This window comes from Schistocerca cancellata, chromosome 2 (assembly GCF_023864275.1).
Source record: "Schistocerca cancellata isolate TAMUIC-IGC-003103 chromosome 2, iqSchCanc2.1, whole genome shotgun sequence".
NCBI lineage: Eukaryota > Metazoa > Arthropoda > Insecta > Orthoptera > Acrididae > Schistocerca > Schistocerca cancellata.
Window position 1 is genome coordinate 127209909 of NC_064627.1, and position 27305 is coordinate 127237213.

The 27305-nt window shown below is 40.9% G+C and overlaps 1 protein-coding gene across 5 annotated transcripts; it reads left to right on the forward strand.

Annotated features, from left to right (window-relative positions):
* Positions 1-238: 238 nt before the first annotated feature.
* LOC126161389 (oocyte zinc finger protein XlCOF6.1-like) lies at positions 239-26790 on the forward strand. Of its 5 annotated transcripts, none has more exons than XM_049917165.1 (3): positions 239-366; positions 3449-3498; positions 25449-26790. In XM_049917165.1, exons 1-3 carry the CDS (start codon positions 310-312, stop codon positions 26503-26505), a joined length of 1164 nt encoding a protein of 387 aa, XP_049773122.1. In that variant the 5' UTR covers positions 239-309; the 3' UTR covers positions 26506-26790. The 5 variants fall into 5 exon arrangements, 4 of the variants coding, with proteins under 4 accessions (XP_049773122.1, XP_049773123.1, XP_049773124.1 ...); XM_049917166.1 differs by having other exon boundaries at positions 25452-26790; XR_007534906.1 differs by lacking the exon at positions 25449-26790 and adding an exon at positions 12574-13406 and having other exon boundaries at positions 284-366.
* The last annotated feature ends 515 nt before the right edge of the window (positions 26791-27305 follow it).

Genomic DNA, 27305 nt, shown 5'->3' on the forward strand with positions numbered 1-27305 from the left:
GGCCGATTTCCTTCCTCATTCTTCCCTAATCTGAACTGCACTTGGTCTGACCCGGTTGTCGACAGGACATTAAATAAACACTAACTCCTCTTCCACAGCCCCCCCCCCCCAACCTTTCAAAAATATATATATATATCTTAGCCATTTAGTACTATAATCTATTTAGAGGATTTTGGCCCGATTAAGAGGGATTTGAAATGCGATGTAGGGGGAAATTGTGCTTCAGAGTTGGCAGCACTACTAGAGACTGTTCGTGTTTGTTTGTGTTTTGTATACAAACAAGCGAGAAGGCATGTGAAATACAAAAACATGAAGAAGAAACGATATTGTGAGTCTGTTGAGCAGGAAACAGCAAATTTTTCACAGGTAGATGAAGTATTGTTAGTTTATTATAGAATCTGTTTCCTTATGTTTCTCGGTTTTACCCCCCTTAACCAACTCCAGACGTACACGACTGCTACCTACTTAATACATGCAATAAAATGTCGCAGTGTTGTAAATAGAACATAAGTGACAAACCTGGATCACTAAATATACAGTACTGTTTAATATAACTGTTGTTATTAACTCGGCGGAGGTTCGAATCCTCCCTCGGGCATGGGTGTGTTTGTGTGTGTGTGTGTGTGTGTGTGTGTGTGTGTGTGTCCTTAGGATAATTTAGGTTAAGTAGTGTGTAAGGTTTGGGACTGCCGACCGTAGCAGTTAAGTCCCATAAGATTTCACACACATTTGAACATTTTTTTTGTTATTAACTCACCTTGTGCCGCTCTTATAGTATTTTTACTTATGTACGTAATATGCATCTTAGGAGTTTTCTCAGTTATTTCCTACAGTCTAGTATAGTTTTATGCAGTTTTACGTATTTATAAAGAAAATAAAACTAATACGCAGTGAATAATGACAATGGCGGATTATTTACAATAGGTTCCGATAGGTATCAGAGTAGATCGCAAAGAACAAGGGTTCATACGTCGTCACATTGACCCGTTTTATCGTAGGCCTGTGGAGTGAAGTATGCACACAGCGAAGCAAAACAAATTAGTCTGTCTCTAGAGCCATTGTCTTTCTTTTCTTCACAAAATTACTACCAAGTAGTCACCTTCATACGTAGAATGCAGTTAACATTTGCGTGCGATGGCTAATAAAGAGGGAACAGTGTGATAGTTCTGCTGTGAGATAAGGAAATATAACATAAACAAAAGAAAAAACATGGCTAGATTGATGTGTTGGATGCAGGTTGTTGTTTCAAAGGTGGTTGCAAGTGTCTTCTGCAGGGTTGTCGTTCTACATTGTATTTTTTAAATCTTTCATAGTAGGTTTTTTTCTGGTTTAAGACCGTGTGGCGTAAAATACAGATGCACAAATCACAGATGGTACTAGGCCTATAAGAGTGCAGTAACTTTGCGACAGGAGGTGGAAGGTGTTTTCTCAGCTTAGAGGGGGGGGGGGGGGGAACTCCACTTTTAGGAGACCGTTGCATTGTCAACATGCACAAGTTTTGTTTTGTGTCCTGCAGTTAGTTAATATGTAACACTGAAGAACTTGTGGGAAAAAAAAATATTTTTGTCTACTCATGATTCAGTTGTACAGCTGAAAACTAAAATTACCGTATTTTCTTGTCTGTTAAGACCACTGTCTGGCTACAGACTCGTAGATTTAGTAGTGAATAATGAAATTAGAACTGAACTGGGTATCAAACATGTACTTAAGAAAATGAAATATCGAAAGAAATGACATGAAAACATTCATAAGAACGAATAGCCTACCAAAAGTAATATACATGTGTACAACTCATAGGAAGAGGAATACTGGGCATCCTAAAGCAAGATGGAAAAAAAAACTGCAATCTGCTTGAAATTGGAGCAGATGGTGATGCTTAAACAAGAACTGGCTATGATGGTGGTCTTATCTTGTCCCACTCTTCAGTAGCAGAAGCTTTTCCTTTTTGTGAGAGGCCAGGGCAGGACAGAGATGGATTTAATTGTAACAATATACCTACAATAGACCTACTGCTGTCAGGTATTTGCTATCACTAGGAAATGTGTTACACATAACAATGAAAATACTGTTCAGCCTTTAATATCAACTTGACTAGTACCACCAAGTTACAGTTAGGATGAATGGGCATAGACAGAGGGTGTATCCCGGCAACACACAGTATCCTGTTGAAGAGCATGGTCTACAATATGACAGTCATGATCTTGGTGTCTGTTCCACCACATGCACCATCTGGATTCTTCCTCCGTACACCAGTTTCTCGGAACTACACAGGTGAGAAGTAGTGCCACAGCATGTCCTTGGTTCTCGCCACCCACCTGGCCTTAATTTACATTTATTTCTTCCACCTCAGTGTTTCTTCACAGTAACCACTCCTTTCTTCACTCGGTTTTAATATCTACATCTTTCATTTTCTGAACCGTCTGTGTTTCACCACCCCTCCCCTCCCCCCCAACCACTATTAGATACAATGCACTTAGCCTTTCACTCTTATTAACTCATTCACGGTGTTTTAGCAGTAACCACTGTATTGCATATTACTCTACCTTCCATGTTAAGCTCTCGGGTATTCAAATCTCGTCTAGTGCAGTTCCCAACAATCAGTCTTTTCTTGTCATCCTGTCTGCGAAGTCTTATCTGATCTGGGGCCCTGGGTGACTTTTTCAAACTGCCCCTTTTCCCAAACCTCTCCAGTCCTTTTCCTTCACCCATTTTCCTTACCATTCAACCCTTCTTCCGTAAGAAGGAGCCACTAGCTCTGAAAGATTTCATACCCAAAATCTTTTTTATATGTGTGTTCTCCTGCCGCTTCTTGGTGAGTTGAGTTTTTATCTATCCAGTTACTTTAAAATGTTTTATATGGTATGTTTTATTGTGACTTTTGCAATATGTAGTCTCCAGCAAGATTGCCCACTTTCAATATTTGGTTCTTTCCATGAAGAGTGAAGGTTTTGTTACATCTGTAATAATTCATATTCTATTATTTAACAGCAGATCAACACAGTTCACATCAAACCTTCTCTGTGTATAGTGTCATATTCAGGACTGTTTTTTTTTTTTTATTTTCGTGTTAATACTTCAGTGTAAACTGTACAAATGTTATGTCTGTAACCATACACTGATTCACTTGTCTCTTGGTCTCTCTGGTTGAGATTCAGGTTTTACAAGATTGTGGAATTTAACTTTTTACAACAGAATCCCTCACTATAAATGTTAATAATAAAAATTTTGGGGAAATTGTACAAAGGGGTTGGCCTAATTGATAATATCTCTCTATACACAACTTCTACAGTTCTACATATTTTTAGGATGCATGTGTTTTGTGCATACTGTATATTTTCATTTGTGAACATGTTATTTTTTTTGTAATTCTATTTCTATGATTTATTTGTTGTGATGTTATTGTTATTAAAAATATGCCATTCTGATACCTCCATTTTTTCCTTCTCAGAAGCTTGCAAAGAAAAGAAAGAGGACTTCCGATAATATTGCATTGCGGAGGTAAAGTATAAGTATCTGATTCACTTCACACTTGTCTCTCTCTCTCTCTCTGTCTGTCTCTCTCTCTCTCTCATGCAAACACGCAAACACACACACACACACACACACACACACACACACACACACACACACACACACGACGACAAAGCCTTGTGAAGGCCATGTCACATCATAACTCCCCTCCTTTTTAAGTAATTATTCTTAATTTGATTATGTTTATTACACCCTTGTAGAGTAATAATTTCTGTAATTGCTGAACAGTGTGGAAATAATGTTCTTTTGATCTCCTCCCACTCCTCTGCTTTGTCGTTCAAGGTAGTTGCTCCCTTTGCACTCCTGAAAGCCAGCTGACGTGTTTGATGTGTAACATGTTACTGGGTAATTCTTAATTCTCAGCCCCATGTCGACAGGTAGGGTTCACATGCAACCGCTAGTACAGGCCATGCCATTGCCTGAACTGTTACCTTCCCAGTTGCCATTTGGTCCCTTTGTCAGAAGTTGAAGAAGTGTGACATTAGGTGTGAATAGTCACCTCAGGTGGGTTAGCCCCCATCTGAGGGGTCGAGGGGTCCCCCGGTTGAAAGGAATGTGCCATTGGAGACTCTGGCAATCATGGATGTGTTGATACAATTGCCAGCCCTGCTCTTGCTTACATAATGGGCCTTTGCTTCTGGAGACCAGTTGTTTCTGGAGACCAGTGTGTATTTCAAGCCCAACAACTGCTGACAACTTCGCTCCTCCATGGCTATCCTGTTCATGTCTTCATGTGGCTTTATTTACCATTGGCTTCTTCATAGCCTGACTGAGGGGGAAATCCAAACTTATTTCTTTGATCAGGGCATTACTGCGGTCCATCAAATAATGAAAAAGGTTGATGCAAATTTAGTGCCTACAAGCACCCTTTTTCTTATCTCTGATCGAGTAGTGCTTCCATTGAGATTAATGCAGACTATAAAGTCATCGCAGCCCGACTGTACATTCCAAACCCAATGCAATGCTACCAGTGTCAACATTATATCTGCACTTGTGTGTCCTGTCAAAACATGGAAAGATGTGTTACATGTGGTAGAGATGCTCACGACGGCGATTGCCTGCCTTATTCTTCGTGTTGTATCAGTTGTAATGATGACCATGCCGCCTCATCCCATGGATGTTCCATTTATCTCCATGAGCAGGCCATTCAGGGGATCTGGGTCAAGGAAGAAGTACCCAGCCCATTCTGTCATAAGTTGTTGGTTAGTCAAAAGTTCTGCATTTTACCATCTGGCACTTTCAGTACTGTTCTTGCTATGCAAGCTCCATGAAGGACAGCACTACACAGACTTGCGACCTCCAGTTCTGTATTGCAGTCATGAAATTGCCCAGTCTCACTGTAGCATCCCCGTATCCTTCTCCTACGGCTGCACAAGAACCCACCGAATCTTTGCCCCAGCCACCAAAGTCACCTGACAGGCCAGAAAGGACAACACAACCTACAGGCTGAAAGGACAAAAGGAATACTCATGTGAAGAATTTTTGGCATTAGACCCAACTATGAGGAATTACGGCTGCTCTTGGAATCACAACATCCAATTGTTTTCTGCCTTCAAGGAACAAAATTGTGTCCTTGCGATTGTTTTGATCTCTCATGTTTCCTTCTGGACTACTTTGATCTTCCTACTGAGGACGGAATTCCATCTCATGAGGGAGTCTTGCTGCTCATCCAAGATAACATCCATAGCCAAACCATCTAGCTGCAAGCTGTTGCAGTTCACGTTTTTCTTCCTTGTTTCACCTTTACTCTGTGATGTCTACATTCCTCCATCATTCGCTGTCACCAGGGCACACTTACTCCAGCTTATTGATCAGCTACTTCAACACTTCGTGCTGCTCGATGCCTTTAAAGCTTTCCATCCTGTTTGTTGCTCTCTGAGAACCTGCCCGAGAGGTTCCCTCTTGTGTGGCCTTCTCAATCAACTCAGTTCATCTGTCTTAAAAATAGAGCACCCACATTCTTTTCAGATTCCAAACACACCTATTCACATTTGGACCTCCCGTTCTGCACTACCCAGCTTGTCTGTCATCTCAAGTGGTCCCTTGTCTCTGACACATATTCAAGCTACCATTTCCTGGGTATTATCTGTATGCTGACTCCTACCCTGTCTGCATGTAAATCGAATTGGCAGCTTTTGAAGGCTCACTGAAGGCATTACTCCTACCTGGCAACCTTGGATGAACATTTCTCGAATTTTGATGGCCAAATAGACTATCTTAAGAACATTATCCTTACCAACGCAGAATATACCAAACCTCGCACTTGATATTTACCGTGTCGTGTCCCATTCCCCTGGTGGACTGAGGTGTGCCACGAAGCGTGAGACGTGCTCTCTGCAGTTTTGATCGTCATGCTATGATAGTGAACTGTATTCATAATATCATTATAAACAGTTGCATGCGCAGTGTGATCGCAGTCTTCAAGACATCAAAAAAGCTAGTTGGATTTGATTTACTAGTTCATTTAACAGTTTCACTCCCTCTTCCATCATGTGGGTCAAACTCCATTTGCTCTCTGGGACCAATGTCCATTCCCCAATTTCTGGCCTGAACTCAGCAGATGCTGTTATTATGAACTCTATTGGTATCTCCGACAGCTTGGGTCACCATTGTGCAGAGATTTCTAGCTCCACCCACTATCACCCCACTTTCCTCTCTTGGAAACTAGTGGAGGAGGCACAGGTGGTATCATTTTCCTCTCAGAATCGGGAATGCTACAAAGCCATCTTTACTGTGAGGGAGCTAGACCATACTCTCACTTCATCCCAATCTTACGCACCAGGGCTGGACAATGTTCACATTCAGATGGCTTTGTGGGCAAGCACTTTTTCCTTCGTGTGTACAATTGCATTTGCACAGGTGGCATATTTTCTCCCTGATGGTGGCGTGAAGCCTCTGTCATACAAATACCTAAGCCCAGTAAGGACAAACACCTTCCTTCTAGCTGCTGCCCTATTTCTCTCACCAGCTGTGTTTGCAGGGTAATGCAACATGTGGTTCGAGGTCGGCTGGTACGGTGGCTCAAGTCTCGCAATCTGCTAACCACAGCACAATACGAAATTCAAGCACACCCTTCTGCCGTTGACCGTGTTGTAAGTTTTTCAATCCATACCATGAATGTTTATCTGCGGAAATACCAGACTGTGGCTGTGTTTTTTGATTCCGAGGATGGTACATCACCTGCTGGAGGACGGGTATTCTCTGTACTCTCTACATGTGGGGCTTCTGAGACCACCTACCCTGTTTTCTTCAGGAATTTTCAAACAACAGAGTTTTCGTGGTACATGTGGGTTCTGCCTTATCGGACACCTTCATCCACGAAAAAGGGGTGCCTCTGGGCTCTGTCCTGAGTGTCGTGTTCTTTTGCTGTAACAACAACCCTATTATGGCCTGTCTCCCTTCGGGAATCTCTGGCTCCCTTTTTGTCGATGACTTTGTGATCTGTTGCAGTTCTCCACGGACTTGTCTTCTTAAGCGGCATCTTTAGTGATGTATCGATTGTCTTTACTCATGGAGCTTCGAAAAAGGCTTTTGCTTTCCCACAGACAAAACCATTTGTATCAATTTCTGGTGGTGCATTGGGTTTCTTCCGGAATCTTTACATCTTGGACCTATTATTCTTTTTGCTGAAACTACAGAATTTGTGGGGCTCTTGCTTGATAGAAAACTTTCTTGACCCTTGTACATCTCTTACCTGGCTGTGCACTGTGCTTGGTCCCTCACTGTCCTATTTGTCCAAAGCGGTATTTCCTGGGGTGCGTATTTGAACCACCCTCCTCCATTTTTACCAAGCCCTTGTCCATTCAAAACTGGACTATGGGTGTTTTGTTTATTCCTCTGTGCGTCTGTCCATCTTATGCCATCTTAACGCAATCCACCATTGTGGAATACGTTTGGCCACTGGCGCCTCTTACATTAACCCAGTCTGGAGTCTATATGCAGAAGCTGCTGAACTACTACCATCATACCGACATGATGTCCTCATCAGCGGATGTGCATGCCTTTTGTCTGCCATACTCGACCACCTGTCCTACACCCTTTTTATAGCTTCCTTGACCGCCAGTATGGGGGGTACCCTTCTGCTCCGTTACTTCCTGGAGTTCGCTTTTGGCTACTGCTCTGGCAGTTTAAGTTCACGTTCCTGATGGGTGTGAACCCTTTACTGCCTTGGCTTTGTGCAGTGGCTTGTGTCCATGGTGGACTTCATTTGCTTCCTAAGAACGCTATTCTGGATTCGATATATCGCTTCAAGTCTTTCGACTGTGGCATGCAACTTAGCAATAGTACCTTTGTGTACACTGATAGCTCTGAGACTGACTGTGGTGTTGGGTGTGCCTTTGTCATTGGCAACAACCATTTTTGGTATCAGCTTCAAGAACACTGCTCAGTTTGTACAGCATATCTCTTCACCCACTGTCAGGCTACCCATTACGTCCGGCAACACGGGCTTTTTAATTGTGGCATATGCTCTGATTCTCTCAGTACCCTTCAAAGCCTCTGTGTGCTGTACACAGTCCATCCTTTAGCACAATAGGCCCAAGAAAGCTTGTACTTGCTTGCTGTTGAATGAGCCATTGTAATGTTTGTGTGGTTCCTGGTCACGTCGGTCTTACGGGAAATGAGGCTGATGATGCTGCTACCGAGGCTGCAGTCCACCTATCTCACCCTGCTAGCTCTCACGTTCCTTCAGATGAACTCCACGTTACCCTCTGTCGACAGGTGGTGTCACTTTGGCATCACCACTGGTCTTCTCTTCACAGGAAGAAGCCCTGGGGAATTAAACCGCTCCCAGCAGCCTGGCCGACCTCCTTTTGGCCCTCTCGTTGCAAGATCATTTTAGTTAGGTTGCTTATTGGGTACTGTTTGCTGCCTGAGTTATTGGCTGTTTTAGTGAATGACACACAGGCCGTTGACCGTGTTTTATTTTTCATCTGTTGTAGCAACATGACGAAGAACATTTATTCTTTGGTTTGGGACCTCTGCTGTCTTGGCAGCATATTTTGTGGACCTTTCTCCGAGGGGAGGTCTTTGTTTTTAGTTCTCTTTCCTTCTGTCGATTGGGCTTAACATTTAGTCACACTCAACTTATTTTACTTATTAGTGTTCTAAGGTTATGACATTTGTGCTCCCCATCTCCATTGACCTCATTGTTGATTAGACGTTAAACACTAATCTCCTCCACCTTTAAATGCTTATGACCTCCTTTGTTTTTGCGTCCTCTCTGTACTTCACTTTTTTCTGTTTATAATTTTTTATTTCACTCGCTCCAAGACATGCCATGGCTACAAAAGTATGCGTTTGGCTGTCTGTGTGGGTGTGCGTATGCGTGAGATTCAATGTATGTACTATTGCTAGAAAAAGAGCTACTGCTTGACAGCTAGTGTGAATGCTGTTTTCTGTGCTTCGTGCATAGATCCACTGTAAGTGAGTGGTTACCTCTCAGGTACTTTATACATATTGCTCCATCCAGGAATTTCCATTAATGTATTTTTATAAATTTACTGTTGTGCACGAGTTATTCAAATTGTCGTGTTGAATTCTACCATTGGTTTCTGAGTGAACTGGAATCAGGATTTTTGGACCCTCGGTTTACGTTTCTTCAGATGAGGCCTGTTTCAGCTTGCCAGATATGTGAACTCACAGAACATGCACCATTATGCATCAGAAAATCCCCGTCAGTATTTTGTAAGCCATTGTACAATCTCAAGATCAGATCAGTGTTTGGTGTGCTTGTCAGATGTCTGTGCCATAAATCAATGCTTTCACCAAAGTTTTAATGCCAAGTGATTTGTCCAGAAACTGTTTAATCCATATGTGGGTCTGATGACTCTTTTGTGAGTGTGTGCGTGGCGAGCACAGGGCCCCAAGCCATTGCAGTATCTACCTTCTTTTCTGTGCTAAAATCTCTCATCTCTCTTCTTCTTTCACTTACTCTGTTTCCCATGATGGCAGCCTTTGATGTGACCCACCTATTCCCCAGATTCTGCTTTCCTTTCTTGGAATATTCATTAATAATTGGAAAATCCGTTTTTTTGTTTTGTTTTTTATTTATTTATTTATTTATTTATTTTTTTTGTCCGCTTATACACCATGCCATGCATTCTGTTGGAACTGTGCTGGCCCAGAGAGGGCATCTGGAGGGGTCTGTGTGTTGGTTTGCATGAATGTCTGATGCCATCACACATTACTTACCTCATAACTGGGGCTTTCGAGGCTCCCTGCCAATTTTTATGCCACTAGTTGTTCCATGTTACTGTAGTTACTTCACTAAGGTCTCCATGTGCCCAAGAAAATGCTTGGACTATGTGCTGAGTGTCACACTCTGTAGCCTTGGCTGAACACTAGCTCCAAGGCACCATCTGATCGGTCTCTGCTTAGACCCTTCCCCATGGTTTCCAGTTCACTACTGCTAAAACATGGGTCCTTCAATTTTGTTGTCATACCATGATCCCCGTGACCCAGAACTCTGCTTGGGTACCCAGCAATTGTTGCACAGTCTCGAATTTTGGAGCTCCTTTTGATAAGAAGCTGAATTGACTGCTCCCTTGAATGTCAACTAAAGCCTAGCTGAAACTTTCTGGCAGATTAAAACTGTGCTGGGCTGAGACTCGAACTTGGGACATTTGCATTTTGTGGGCAAGTGCTCTATCAACTGACCTACCCAAGCACGACTCATGACACACTCTCACAGCTTCAATTCTGCTGGTACTTTGTCTCCTACCTTCCAAAATTTACAGAAGCTCTTCTGCAAACATTGCAGAACTACCACTTCCAGAAGAAATGGTATTGCGGAGACATGGCTTAGCCATAGCCTGCGGGATGTTTCCAGAATGAAAATTTCACTCTGCAGTGGAGTATGCACTGATATGAAACATCCTGGCAGATTAAAAGTATGTGCCAGACCAAGACTCATACTCTGGACCTTTGCCTTTCAAAGGCAAATACTCTACCAACCGAGCTACTCAAGCATGACTTGTGACCCATCCACACAGTTTTAATCTACTAGGAAGTTTCATATTAGCACACACACTCTTGCAGCATGAAAATTTCATTCTGGAAACATCCTCCAGACTGTTGCTAAGCCATGTCTCCACAATATCTTTTCTTCCAGGAGTGCTAGTTCCGCAAATTTCACAGAAGAGCTTCTGTGAAGTTTGGAAAATAGGGTTCAAGGTACTGGCAGAACTGAAGCTGTGAGGGCGGGTTGTGAGTCATGGTTGGGGTAGCTTAGTTGGTAGAGCACTTGCCCACGAAAGCCTAAGGTCCCAACTTCGAGTCTCGGTCTGGCACACGGTTATAATCTACCAGGAAGTTTCATATCAGGGCACACTCCATTGCAGAGTGAAAATTTCATTCTGGAAGCCTAGCTGCATGTGAAATGTTAACACACTCTGCTCCTTGCACATACTCTTGGGGTGCAGGTTGTGCTACTTTCCATTGTATCTATTGGGATCTGGCCTGATCCCACTTGGACTATGGTTACCAGGTGGATGCTCGGTGCTGCCTTTGGCTTTGAAATTATTAGGCTAGGTGCGCACTAGCAATTTTCTGTTGCGCGATTTATTTGTCTCAAGAATGAAACACAGTGACTCGAATAGGAGCGCGCGAACGTGCGACAAAACAGTAGCGGCGATTTAAAAGACACAACCGGCCCCATTTCACACGCGACACGATTGTCGCAGGTGTGGAATGATTCACAGGCACTGACATGGGCCCACGCGCACTAGCGACGTGATTTCTTAGTCAGTCGCTCTCGCTCTGTGTTGCATACACACAAGTTCAGTGCGCCAGCAGCATGTCTGATAACGGGAATTGCCCTATGGATGACATTGTAAGTTGTGTTGTCAATTCAGAAAGACTAATTCCAGAAGTAGAAAAGCGACCAACTCTCTACAACAGGAAATTAAAAGAATATAGTGATTGCTATTTGAAATAGAAACTATGGGGAGATGTATGCTGCAGCCTAATTCGGAATTGGTCTCAACTGCCTGGACCGGAAAAGACTAACAAAAGTATTTCATGGTTCACTTATTTTATTCATTCATGTAGACATCACAGTTACAACAATTTAATTTTTTTCATATTGCCAAGATACTGATCCTTGTGGAGTCACAAAGTAGTTTGCAAAATAATCCCTTATCTGCATACCACACGCATCAGCTCTTATTCCTACAGAAGGCATTCATTCGACTCGTCCTCAGTTCATACACCGTCATTTCGCTTTATGAAATTATGCAGAATACAACATGCTTTTATGATTATGTCTGAAAAACGAACATCCACATCCATAGGTAGATGAAATATTCTCCATTTGTTAGCCAAAATCCCCAAAGTACATTCCACCATTCTACGAGCACGACAATGTCTATAATTAAAAACCCGCTTTTCATTGTCAGGTTTTTCTTTGAGTGCGGCCGCAGAATATGTCTAGACAATGCAAATGCTTCATCTCCTACAAAATTCCAAGGTTGAGGCTGTCCTTCCTCGTCGTGTGGTAATTTTTGAGGATTTGTAATGTTTAACTGATTAGATTTCAGTTTTTGATAGAAGTTGGATTTCTTGAACACATTAGAATCCCCGTTGGCTCCGTATGAGCCCACGTCTATCACAGTGAAACAATAGTCAGTGTCCACTATGGCCAAAAGTATTGACGAAAAATAATTTTTGTAATTATAAAACTCTGAGCCATTGTCAGCAGGCTTCTTCAGTCTCACATGTTTCTCGTCCACAGCACCAATGCAATTTGGAAAGTCAGTTCTGTCTAAAAACTGTTTGGCAATAATCTTCCAATCATCTTCAGTTTTTTCTGCCATATAAATAGGCGGTAGACATTGCCACAACTGTTTGCAAGCATCCTTCACAATTTCTCTGATTGTAGTGACTCCCAGTAGATATACGTAGTGTAATGAGCTAAAGCTATTTCCAGTTGCAAGGTATCTGGAAGGAATAATATTCAGTAACAGCATCAATATTTATTCATAGAAGTATTAAGGTAAATACTTACAATAAATTAATATACAGTGATAATTTCATTTATGACAGGTAAAGAAATTCAAAGGAATTGGAAAAATCTGAAGGACTGCTTCGTGAGAGAACTGGCATCACAAAAAAAATCTTTGTCTGGCGAGGCTGCAAGAAAACGGAGGAAATATCTATACTTCGATGCAATGTTATTTCTGCTCCCTCAAATGGAAGACCAACCGACCATCAGCAACATTGAAATTATGCCCAGTAGCACAGGAAACAAGGAAGTAGGTTCTCCCCCCAGTTTGTCTTCACAAAACGACAACGATACTGCACAGAGCACAGACATCCTACGAAAAGAGAAGCCAAGAAGGTTACGTCCTATGAGGAATCTCTATTAAATATATTAAATGACAGACAAGAAGAAGAAGTAAACCAGGATAAGAATTTTGCATTAATGATTGTCCCCATGCTGGCGAAGTTAAATGAAGAACAGAAACATTACACGTAAATAGAAATACTGAATGTGATGAGAAATGCCAGATATTATCAGCTTTCACCGATTCTTCCACAGCATCCGAACATGTGTTATAACACAACTCAAGTGACTTATAACACCACTTGAGCAACTTATTCTCCAGCATCTTCATTTGTTCAACTGTATTCTTCAAATGTCCTAAATGAAACGGAACCTCCACAAAATTTGTTTGTTTGCCCCTCTGCTGACAACTGCAACAAGACCACAGAAACCTCTATGCACAACATGGTTTTGCAGTTTTCTCATGAAACAAGTTCGCCAGTTTCGACTTGCAGTAGTGATTTTCTTGATGTATCTGATCAGTAATGTAAAATGGCAACAACAATTGTTGAATGACATGATTGTCTGGATGTGTATAATCAATAATGTGAAAGGGCAATAAAAACTGTTGAATGAAATAATGTGTGCTCACCTCAAAGTCACTGATAAGTGCTCCTCAGGTGGTATACACTTCCTCCATGTCATATCTTGTTTTGTTATATTTGGTCCTAATGTCCAAAGCAGTGTATCAAAACTATTCTTACTCATTCGATAGTATTGAAAGAATGTATTTGGGTGATTTTGTAACTCTTCGTGTAATTTGTAAAACTGCGCTTTCATTAGTCTTTGACTTACAATCAGATGCACCCAGTAACGAAATTTGCGCTGTTTTCTTGCTCTTCTTCATAGTAAAAGTGCCACCAAACAAGCTGTTTCGATGAAATCCGTGCTGGCACTGAGAGTAGTTGCGATTTTCCTGCCGCTGTGTGCGCACCACAATGTACTTCTGTGACAGCGATTGTTAAGTCGCACCGACTGAAAAATCGCCTGTGCACGCCTAGCCTTAGACTCAGTCCCTCCATGTGGAATTTGACTGCCATCTGGTGCTTCCAGACCTGTCTCATTGGCTGTCTCCTGTTGAAGTGAGGTGTTTTCCTCTTCACCTCTTCAGTTCTGACAGTATCAAATGTTGATTACCTATGCAGTCGCTATTCTTCAGTTTCCTGGTCATCAAACAGGTCATATTCTTTCTGCTTACAAGGAGGCATTGACTCCCTGACACCCACCCAGCCATCTACCAGCACCTTTGCCTATTTTCTTTAGACTGTACTCTCCATGTTTTCTCACTCAGCCCCTCCTTGGATGGTACCAAGGCCACAAATTAGGAGTGATTTATTTCAAGGATCTAAAGTCTCATTCGTCCCTATAACCTTTCGGCATCTTCGATGTTCAGTTCTTCAGGAGTGCTAGAGTCCTCCCAACTTTTACACTGACAGCTCTAAAACCATGGATAGTACAGGTTATGCTTTTACATCTACTGCCAGTCTGGAATATCATTCATTGCCGGGCTGTAGTGTTGCTACAGAGTAGCTGAGGCCATCAACAGAGCCCTCTGTTTTATTAAATGGGGCTCTCTTGACCTGTTTTTTTTTTTTTTTTAAAGGTGTAGTAGTGACTCACTGAGCAGTCTCCAGGCCAGTGACCAATGTTACTCATCATGTTGTGGTCTCTGCTATTCATTACCTTTGTACTGAACTTAGTCATACTGCATACTCGGTTGACTTTCTCTGGGTTTGTCTGGGGAAGCGATAACTATCGCCCCCCCCCTCCCCCCCCAAACCCTCCTTTTCATTTTGAAGATCCCAGGTGCAGATTTGTGGGTGCCACTAAGGGCCCTGCTCACTTAGATATGAAACATTTGCTGAGCTACTGCCCCTTCTAATAAACTCCCCACTGCCAAAGATACTTCTACTGCATGGGAGTCCTCCTCCCATTACTCCAAGGAAGGAGCCTGCCTTTGTATGTCACCTCCACTTGGCTCATAACATACTGACCCATAGTTTTATTTTATGTGATGAGCCACCCCCACATTATGGTTGTAGCCCTACTGATAGTTGCCCATAACCTAGTGGAATGCCTTCTCTTTCAGGCTATCTCCGCCGCTCGTGGTCTCGCGGTAGCGTTCTCGCTTCCCGAGCACGGGGTCCCGGGTTCGATTCCCGGCGGGGACAGGGATTTTCACCTGCCTCGAGATGACTGGGTGTTTGTGTTGTCCTCATCATTTCATCATCATCCAGGAAAGTGGCGCAATTGGACTGAGCAAAGATTGGGTAATTGTACGGGCGCTGATAACCACGCTGTTGAGCGCCCCACAAACCAAACATCATCATCATCACATCTTTCAGGCTATCCATGCTAAGCATGGTCTTCCAAATTCTTTGCCTCTCATATTGGTGGACGACTTACAGGTAACTGCACTGCATCCGTGTGACTGGTTTTTATTCCTAGATATAACATTTTGAACTACTGCATGAACTTAGGATGACACCTGTACTGTTGTTAGGATGGAGAGTTGAGTGTGGTAGAACAGGCCAGTCACCACACTGGTCGCTAATGATATAAAATTAGTGGATCAAAACTTGTATTACATTAAAGTTTATAATTGTGTATTCTTCTCTGTGATGGTGGTCTTGGAATGTGCTGACACTATCTCAACAATCTTCAGAGGACATTGCCCTAGGAGCATGTAAGCATGGTATCAGGCAAGTGGCAGATCTCACTGGTGGTTGATGTAGCCCATACAGCAGGTGTTGCTGTCCAGGACAGTGATTATATATTACCAGAGCTGTCTTGTGGACATCCAAGGGATGTTGTCAGGCAATCTCTCAACAGCTCTGCACGATGTGGAGATGAACAACAGCCTAGCCCTTCCACCAAGGAAGGCTGGGGATGTTGACTGCTTGCAAGTACTAGGTACGGGCAGCAGCAGCTAGCACACCTTCACAATACAGCAACGGGTTGACAGTATGCAAACACCCTCATTCAGCTCAGCAAGGCAGTGATAGAAGCCTCTACATCCTCTCTTCAGTGCTTGAGAGGTCAACAGCACGCAGCAACCAAGTACAGCAAATAGGACAGGGAGCAGTTTTGATGGTAGAAGTCATCTTGACAAAGAATAGCAGCACATTGCAAGTTTGGTCTCATATTGGGTGTACCATATAGTAAATACTATGGAGGCTCAGAAGCCCGAGCTTTTGTTACTGAGAAGTCTTTGACAGACACTGGAAGTTTGCTGAATATGAAAGTGAGCTACTATAGCGCAGAGTAGTTTAACCTCAACTGCCATATAAACATCACATTTTTTGGAAGAAACTGTGTGGGTGGTAAAATTTCAGCTCAAGTTTGGTCCAAGGTCACTTTTTCTATTGATTTGTTAAGAAGTTGCTAACATACCTGTAACAAAAGTCAGAAAATGTGATGCACCAGATTTGGGGCAGGAAGATCATAGGTGGATCAAGACCTTTTGATGGGGTTGAATCATGAAAACTACTTTCTACTCCCTTTGTCAGAAAAGTTTCAGGACAATTTCTTTTTATTTCACAGTATGCAAGACTCATAAGGAACAAATGTTGTTTTTATGTTACTTAGTGTGTGTGCATCCTTGAAATGACCTGGCCATTGTTCTGCGCAAACTCAGTAAGTGGCAGGCATGTGCTTAGCAACCTTAGTTACGATGATGCAATTGATGCTAATAGTGAGCAAAAAGTGAACGTCAAGTTCTACATTAAGTTCATGAAAACCCTTAGTGAAACGTGGACAAGGCGGCATATGCAAGTATATGCAGTTAAGGCACTTTCAAGAAGTCATGTCTTTGAATTGCACAAAAGGTTTTGTAGAGGCAGAGATTCAGTGGAAGATGATCCCAGAGCTGGTCGCCCGTCTACAGCACATGCAAATGCAAATATGAAGCATATAGGGCAGTTATCCCCCCCATGAACCATGGACCTTGTCGTTGGTGGGGAGGCTTGCGTGCCTCAATGATACAGATAGCCATACCGTAGGTGCAACCACAGCGGAGGGGTGTCTGTTGAGAGGCCAGACAAACGTGTGGTTCCTGAAGAGGGGCAGCAGCCTTTTCAGTAGTTGCAGGGGCAACAGTCTGGATGATTGACTGATCTGGCCTTGTAACAATAACCAAAACGGCCTTGCTGTGCTGGTACTGCGAACGACTGAAAGCAAGAGGAAACTACAGCTGTAATTTTTCCCGAGGGCATGCAGCTTTACTGTATGATTAAATGATGATGGCATCCTCTTGGGTAAAATATTCTGGAGGTAAAATAGTCCCCCATTCGGATCTCCGGGCGGGGACTACTCAAGAGGACGTCGTTATCAGGAGAAAGAAAACTGGTGTTCTACGGATCGGAGTGTGGAATGTCGGATCCCTTAATCGGGCAGGTAGGTTAGAAAATTTAAAAAGGGAAATGGATAGATTAAAGTTAGATATAGTGGGAATTAGTGAAGTTCGGTGGCAGGAGGAAAAAGACTTTTGGTCAGGTGAATACAGGGTTATAAATACAAAATCAAATAGGGGTAATGCAGGAGTAGGTTTAATTATGAATAAAAAAGTTGTTGTACGGGTAAGCTACTACAAACAACACAGTGAACGCATTATTGTGGCCAAGATAGACACGAAGCCCGTGCCTACTACAGTAGTACAAGTTTACATGCCAACTAGCTCTGCAGATGATGAAGAAATTGATGAAATGTATGATGACATAAAACAAATTATTCAGGTAGTTAAGGGAGATGAAAATTTAATAGTCATGGGTGACTGGAATTCGAGAGTAGGAAAAGGGAGAGAAGGAAACATAGTAGGTGAATATGGATTGGGGGAGAGAAATGAAAGAGGAAGCTGCCTGGTAGAATTTTGTGCAGAGCATAACTTAATCATAGCTAACACTTGGTTCAAGAATCATGAAAGAAGGTTGTATACATGGAAGAACCCTGCAGATACTAAAAGGTATCAGATAGATTATATAATGGTAAGACAGAGATTTAGGAACCAGATTTTAAATTGTAAGACATTTCCAGGGTCAGATGTGGACTCTGACCACAATCTGTTGGTTATGAACTGTAGATTAAAACTGAAGAAACTACACCACAATCTGTTGGTTATGAACTGTAGATTAAAACTGAAGAAACTACGAAAAGGTGGGAATTTAAGGAGATGGGACCTGGATAAACTGAAAGAACCAGAGGTTGTACAGAGTTTCAGGGAGAGCATAAGGGAACAATTGACAGAAATGGGGGAAAGAAATACAGTAGAAGAGGAATGGGTAGCTTTGATGGATGAAATAGTGAAGGCAGCGGAGGATCAAATAGGTAAAAAGATGAGGGCTGGTAGAAACCCTTGGGTAACAGAAGAAATATTGAATTTAATTGATGAAAGGAGAAAATATAAAAATGCAGCAAATGAAGCAGGCAAAAAGGAATACAAACGTCTCAAAAATGATATCGACAGGAAGTGCAAAATGGCTAAGCAGGCATGGATAGAGGACAAATGTAAGGATGTAGAGGCTTATCTCACTAGGGGTAAGATAGATACTGCCTACAGGAAAATTAAAGAGACCTTTGGAGAAAGGAGAACCACTTGCATGAATATCAAGTGCTTTGATGAAAACCCAGTTCTAAGCAAAGAAGGGAAAGCAGAAAGGTGGAAGGAGTATATAGAGGGTCTATACAAGGGTGATGTACTTGAGGACAATATTATGGAAATGGAAGAGGATGTAGATGAAGATGAAGTGGGAGATATGATACTGCGTGAAGAGTTCGACAGAGCACTGAAAGACCTGAGTTGAAACAAGGCCCCCGGAGTAGACAACATTCCATTAGAACTACTGACAGCTTTGGGAGAGCCAGTGCTGACAAAACTCTACCATCTGGTGAGCAAGATGTATGAGACAGGCGAAATACCCTCAGACTTCAAGAAGAATATAATAATTCCAATCCCAAAGAAAGCAGGTGTTGACAGATGTAAAAATTACCGAACTATCAGTTTAATAAGTCACAGCTGCAAAATACTAACGCGAATTCTTTACAGACAAATGGAAAAACTGATAGAAGCCAACCTCGAGGAAGATCAATTTGGATTCCGTAGAAATGTTGGAACACGTGAGGGAATACTGACCCTATGACTTATCTTAGAAGAAAGATTAAGGAAAGACAAACCTACGTTTCTAGCATTTGTAGACTTAGAGAAAGCTTTTGACAATGTTGATTGGAATACTCTCTTTCAAATTCTTAAGGTGGCAGGGGTAAAATACTGGGAGCGAAAGGCTATTTACAATTTGTACAGAGAGCAGATGGCAGTTATAAGAGTCGAGGGGCATGAAAGGGAAGCAGTCGTTGGGAAGGGAGTGAGACAGGGTTGTAGCCTATCCCCGATGTTATTCAATCTATATATTGAGCAAGCAATAAAGGAAACAAAAGAAAAATTCGGAGTAGGTATTAAAATCCATGGAGAAGAAATAAAAACTTTGAGGTTCACCGATGACATTGTAATTCTGTCAGAGACAGCAAAGGACTTGGAAGAGCAATTGAACGGAATGGACAGTGTCTTGAAAAGAGGGTATAAGATGAACATCAACAAAAGCAAAACGAGGATAATGGAATGTAGTCAAATTAAGTCGGGAGATGCTGAAGGAATTAGATTAGGAAATGAGACACTTAAAGTAGTAAAGGAGTTTTGCTATTTGGGAAGCAAAATAACTGATGATGGTCGAAGTAGAGAGGATATAAAATGTAGACTGGCAATGGGAAGGAAAGCGTTTCTGAAGAAGAAAAATTTGTTAACATCGATTACAGATTTAAATGTCAGGAAGTCGTTTCTGAAAGTATTTGTATGGAGTGTAGACATGTATGGAAGTGAAACGTGGACGATAAATAGTTTAGACAAGAAGAGAATAGAAGCTTTTGAAATTTGGTGCTACAGAAGAATGCTGAAGATTATATGGGTAGATCACATAACTAATGAGGAGGTATTGAATAGAATTGGGGAGAAGAGGAGCTTGTGGCACAACTTGACTAGAAGAAGGGATCGGTTGGTAGGACATGTTCTGAGACATCGAGGGATCACCAATTTAGTATTGGAGGGCAGCGTGGAGGGTAAAAATCATAGAGGGAGACCAAGAGATGAATACACTAAGCAGATTCAGAAGGATGTAGGCTGCAGTAGGTACTGGGATATGAAGAAGCTTGCACAGGATAGAGTAGCATGGAGAGCTGCAACCAGTCTCAGGACTGAAGACCACAACAACAACAACAACAACAACGGGGCAGTTATAACAAGAAGACCTTCATGCAACTGTGTGTGTGACATCAGAAGATCTTAATTTGAATTGTGATATGTGTCATGAGATTTTACACAAATATTTAGGGAAATGGAACATTTCCGACAAGCAGTTCGAAGTCACTGCCCTGAGTTGTTCCATTCTCAGAACTGGTTCACACTGCCTGACAATGCAACACCCCATACTGCTTTATGTGTTACCAAGTATCTGGCCAGATATTTTGTTATTACCATCCCACATCCACCATATTTGCCTGACCTCTCAACTTGCGATTTGTTCTTGTTTCTGCAAGTGAAAAGACGACTGAAAGGAAAGCTTCATCAAGATGTTGCAGACATCAAACAGTTGTGAGAAATGACCTTACAAGCATTGGAGTTGAAAATTTCCCTGCTTGCTTCCAAAACCTCCAGAAACATTGGCAACTGTGTATAGATAGCCAAGGGTACTACTTCGGTAGGAGCTAGGATCATTACTTGGTAAGTTCAATTTTATAATTGAAAATAAATAAATAAACCCCAACCCCTGTCCTGACAAAAGGAGTATAAGATGCTATTGTTGTAGTCACATATAATTTCAAGTCATACTGCCTTCATGGCATTTCTGTTCATTGTGAGTGAGGTTGTCCTACAACTTCGCAATAGGCTTCCTTTTTCAGACTGAAAAGAGCTTGTATTTTATGTAACAGGGTGCTTGATATGAGCTGTGTTCACTAATAACACAAGTTTTTGAAATGACTCTATGTTTATGTACTTCATTGATGGAGAGAGTATGCTGTTTTGCCTTACTTCCTTTAGCCAGAATGCAGCAAGTAAACTGTGATACAAATAAGATTTTACAATAAAGGTTAAATTTTTGAAAACAGACAAAGTATGTGTTATATTTTTGCTAAATGTGCCCTAACATTCTTCATTCAGCTTAACAATCATATAATTTGATTACCACCTACTTTCTGATCTGGGCAGACTGAGAAACATGGAAGTGGTTCATGTGCTGCACTCGTATTCAGGAGGATTAGGGTTCTGATTCATGTCTTGTTATTCATATTTACACTTTTACCAATTTCTGTCAGATGTTTAGTGTGAATACTGGGATGGTTCCTCCAGAAAGGGTGCAGCTAAGATTATTCCCCATCTGTGTCCATTCTGTGATCGTACTCCATTTAGAATAACATCATTATCAACAAGATATGAAACCTTCTTCACAACTTCTGAGGCTGAACTGAGAGCATCTATATCTCAAGAGAGTATGTACATCTCCACTGTTCCTTCTCCATTTTCTTGAAGTCTGGATAATGGCTTTGAGTGATGCCATGTGTAGGTTCCAAAGCTCATTACCAGCTTTCTTGACAATATGCCAACCGAACATATTAATGTTGCGGACTGAAATTCCATTGGACAAAACATCAGAGAATCGGTTTTTATCAAGTAAGTTGTAGGTCCAGGAACAAGTATAAGTTGGAATATGTTTTACCTTCAGGAGCTGAATTTTCGGTCCAAGGCTTCACCATCACCAACAGTGCATGTATACATTATAAACGTCTTGGGATAAACTGGAGAAAGCAGAATTATGGAAAATTGATGTTTCCACTTGAAAAGGTGCTGAACTCATGGACACTAGCTTGAAATTTAGTTGTGGTTTTGACAGCAACACCCATAAGATTGTTTGGTAACCAGTGGCTATTCTTGTGATTAACTTGAGCATCCACAGTGAGTACTTTCGAGCCTGGGAAGGAACTTGGGGCGAATAATTGCCTCACTTTGTGCAGTGCATTACAAGGTTTCATTTACAAGATGTTTTCCTTGTTACTTCAAACTACAAAGTGTTCTGATTGTTTGGCAGATGAACAGGTCTTAGCATTATGGAAAACTATTTGTTTTGCACTATTGAAGTAATTTATAACATCAAGTGCTGCTAAGATACTACAAATACTTTCTGTAATCAGAATTATTGAGCTAAGCTTTGAACTTGATTGTGTTGAAATAACCATAACATGCTTATGATTGTTTAACTGATGAGTAAAGCCCGGATTTTAAAGCACTATCAAATCATACAACATCCATGCATTCAAGCAGTATCATACTCGTATTACTAAACATGCACAATGAAGCAGCAAAATAATGTAAACATACAATATCAAAATTCAGTTCTATATTTCCATTTTGCCCTAAAACAGCACAGAAATCTCAATTTCTTCAGAATTTTCTTCAATTATGCTCATGCATTTATTTGATAGAATATTTTTGTACATAGGAAAGGACCATTCTACTTCACAAGAAGTGACAAGTGCATTCTTAAGTGAAGAAATTTCAGATAGAATCATGGGCTATAACTAAACATTAAAATTTCACACAATATATGAGGTACCTGCTGTCATTAGATTGCAGGCAATACAGAATTCAGCCAATTTCCATTGTTAGTGACAATGAAAAGTGTTGCATGGTTGACCACCTTCATAATACAATTATTGATGGGAATGGTATAGTGACATGTTGTTGCCATATTTACACAGCTCTACAAACTTCCTATCCAAAATTGCTTAAATTCTTCACTTACAAAATAATTATACAATCCGCAAACTTCATATTGAGATCACATCAGAAGTGATTGCTGTGAGGGATAAGAAGTGGCAAAGAGTACTGGTGCAGAGGGAAGTAGCTCATGCAGTGCTGGCAACGTACTTTTCATGCCACATAGCTCATTCAGAATAATTCCTTAGCTCATATACAGTAATTCTTACCCTTCACTGTAGATAGCGAGAACTGGCAGCAGTGAGAGGAGGCATGAAGTATATTGACTTCTACTGACATTTACCAAGGCGAATTAAGGTCCCTGCACTCAATAACAAAACTTGCAAAATTGTTCATATTCCACACTTTGTCATAATTCATATGAAAAAAAGTCAGTAAAAAGCTAGTATCACACAGTCATTGCAACTTATGCACTGAAGACAGAAAAATAATATAATGTGCATAATAAATGCCTAAATTCATACTATTACTTACTTACTTACTCCTCGGCCCTTGAAGGACCTTGGCCTGCATCACAATATCCTGCCATTCTATCCAGTGTATGGCTTTCTGTCTACATACTCTGACACCCATCTTTTTCATGTCTTCTTCAATTTGTCCACATCTCTTTCTGGATGTCCTTTCCATTGTCTGCCTCCAGTCTTGCCATCAAAAATCTTCATACATGTTCTGTCCTCCTTCATTCTGAGCATGTGTCCTGCCCACCTCAGTCTTCTTATTTTAATGATAGTGACAATTGCAGGTTCTTCAACAATTTGTTCTAGTTCTGCATTTGTACAGATACTCCAGCCTTCTTGATCATATATTGGACCATATATTTTACGCAGAATCTTACTCTCCCAAAGGCTCCTGTCCTCATTTGTAGTAATGGTCCATGTCTCATCACCATACATGACAACCAGTCTTATAAATCATGTGTAAATGAGGATTTTAGACTTTTGTGATAGAAGTGAGCTCCTAAGCATGGGTAGTGTGGCAAAGTAGTATCTGTAGCCTGCTGCTATTCTAACTTTCACCTTGCTGCTGATCTCATTTGTATCTGTGATAGTCGATCTGAGGTACCTGAAGTCTCTCACCCTTTCAAGCTCCTTGTGAGCTATTCTGAGGTTTGGTAGGTTTCATTGGTTGGTCGTTAACATATTTTTGGTCTTTTCGGCATTGACTACCAGGCTAAGTTTCATTGTACTTCTCTCCAGTTGTTGATAGGCATCGGCCACCACAGCAGTGTTTCGTGCGAGTAATGCCTCATTGTCTGTGTAGGCTAGGTACTACAGTGAATGATTAAACATGGTTCCTCCTCTATTTAATTCTGTCTGACTTATGAATTTTTCCAGGGAGAAGTTGAATAATAGTGAGGAGATATTGTTACCCTGTCTCAGTCCCTAGTGGAGATTTTGTCCTGTATTTTTACTTTACAGTTGGTTTCACTGAGGGTTGTCATCGTAAGTTTAACGAGTGTCTTGGGTATTCAAGTTCCTTCCATTACATTTCGCAATGCCACTCATGAGATGCTATCATAGGCTTGTTTAAAATCAATGTAAAGCTGGTGTATGTTTATTTGGTGTTCATAATATTTTTCAAGTAGTAAGCACAGTGTGAATATTTGGTCAGTTGTTGACCTATTTTTTCTGAAGCCACTCTGATAGTCTCCAATTCTCTCTTCCTCATATGGAGTAAGCCTCCTGGTTAGGATCTTGGAGAACACTTTATATATAGTATTTATCAGGGACATTCCTCGATAGTTCTGGCAGTTCAGTTTATCTCCTTTTTTTATTTATGAGGCATGTAATAGCCATTTTCCACTTTATTCGAATGCTTGGTATTACTTTATTTATTGCTCTCCACAGAATTTCCACAGTGTACCAAAAGATTAAAGAAGGAAAGACCAGGTTTCAAGCCAAAACAGTTGTATGTAGGAGTAAAGAAGGGGAATTGATAGGGGAGAGTAATAAAATACTTGGCAGATGGGCAGAATACTTCCAAGAGTTACAGAACCTGCGAGTAGAAGAATTAGAACAAGAAAAACTGGTGGAAATTTGTAACTGCCTCTTGTCCCTTTTATAATGAACATAATCTATGTAAAAGTACTATACGGTACTTATTGAGCAAATGGTAGTTTTGTGAAGAAATCAAATTCACCAGCAAAACGCTTTAACTTTATTTCTCACTTACCAAAACAATGGTAAAAATGATTTCCAGTGTTTTTTTGTGTGACTGAAAGTCATATTTTGTTTATATGTTTTGTTTTGTCAGCTTAATATTGCTTTGGTGGAATGAGTACAGTAAATTATTCTTTAAATGCAAAGAGTCCAGTTCTAAGGTTAGGTAAAGCAATAGTAAAATTTCCAGAAAAAGTGTTCAGGTAATTAGTCATGGAAGACACTGTTAATGATGCCATGAGTATCCATATTATCTCTGTGGATGTTGTAATTGAACTCAGGAGGCATAGGCTGTGAACATATAACTTAACATTTTCCCAAAGCCTTGATGCTTAGGTTCAAATTTGCTATTCGTAGTGAATTTTCATATTTGACCTATGAGGAAGTATCTTTTACACACCAAGCCAGTTTGTGCACTGCTTCACACACTTTGCTCACATTTTCTTCCCCACCTTTTTCCAGATTTGTCTCCTATGATCTAACAGTATGTTAGACACTATCATCTTTCTTCACTTTTTTATTTTTCAGAATATTTAAAGTGATTTGTACCTTGTGTGGTAATTAATATTCTAATGTGCTAGAATAATGACAATTTCTGATACAATTCTCTTCAATTCAGCAGCAGTAGCCCACAAAACAAGAATACCAGAAGTGATGACAGTCATTCAGCAAGTACTTATGAAGATCAGGATGAAAATTTCAGCAGCAGCAACTGCCGACAAAATTCTATTGAGAAAGTATCAAATGTAGATGAGACCAGATATTCTTTAGGTAATATATTCAGAGACAATGACACTGTCAACAGCTATGGTGAGTCTTGGAGGACAGTCAACAGTAAGAACAAACTGAATAGATACCCATTATTGCACATTGGTGACCACCATTACAGCTGTAATTTCTGTTCCAAGAGATTCACCAAGAAAGATAAGCTAAAGAAGCATATGCATGTGCACTCTGGGAAACATTTCTTCAGTTGCACTGAGTGTGACAAAACATTCAAAGAAGCCTCTGCTCTGAAGTATCACATGGCTGCACACAAGAGTCAATGCCTATTCATTTGTGTCATATGTAGTAAAGTGTTCACACAGGAGATTAACCTGGAGTACCACTTGCGCTCACATACAGTTGAACGACCCTTCAGCTGTTCTATTTGCTGCAAGAGATTTACAAGTAGCAGTATCTTAAAGGAGCACTTGAATATACACTCAGATGAACGTCCGTACAGTTGCACTGAGTGCAGCAAGACATTCAAATCACCCAAATATCTGAGAGTGCACATGAAGGTACACACAGGTGAACGTCCATTCATTTGCTTTATTTGTAAGAAATCATTTATACAGAAATGTGACCTAAAGAATCATTTGCGCAAACATACAGGTGCACGACCCTTTAGCTGTACCATATGTTACAAGACATTTATTAGTAGCAGTGTCTTAAACCAGCACTTGCGCACACACTCATCTGAGTGCCCCTTCAGGTGCACTGTGTGCAGCAAATCATTTAAATGGAAAAGTAGCTTGACGACACATTTACGTATCCACACAGGTGAACGTCCCTTCTGCTGTACTGTATGTAGCAAGGCATTCACTGATAGTAGCACTCTAAAGAAACATTTGCGTGTCCACTATTTGAGTGCCCCTTCAGTTGCAAGATCCTTAGTAAGATATTTGCAGTGAGCAATATAGAATATGGATGAATGTTTGTAGTTGGAAACGTCATATGCTACTGAACATTTCGGAATGCTCTTGATAAACTATTTACACAAAGTAGTTATCTGATGTGAACTCTGTTATGTGCTCATTTTCAAATATGTTACAAACACTGGCAAATATTCACACACAATATGCAGAACCATATATTTGCATAATTGTTTTCCTGTTAAAGTCAAATTAAAATATATATTTAGACAACTGGAAACTGTTGTATCTTTTTTGGAAGATTAAATAGTTAAGTGTTTGTAACTATGTGAATGTTAGATAAAAATAATCTCATTTGGAAGCTGGAATGACTTGTACTTACAAACAAAAATGCCCTAAAATGTGAATATGATTTAGTTGCAGTTTATTTGTATGCATTATGTTATGTGATGTTGTCAAGCATAAATAATATACACTGAAGATACATTTAACTATGCTTACATGAACTACTTCATACAAATTGGAAAATATAGGCTGGAATGTAACATACACTCCTGGAAATTGAAATAAGAACACCGTGAATTCATTGTCCCAGGAAGGGGAAACTTTATTGACACATTCCTGGGGTCAGATACATCACATGATCACACTGACAGAACCACAGGCACATAGACACAGGCAACAGAGCATGCACAATGTCGGCACTAGTACAGTGTATATCCACCTTTCGCAGCAATGCAGGCTGCTATTCTCCCATGGAGACGATCGTAGAGATGCTGGATGTAGTCCTGTGGAACGGCTTGCCATGCCATTTCCACCTGGCGCCTCAGTTGGACCAG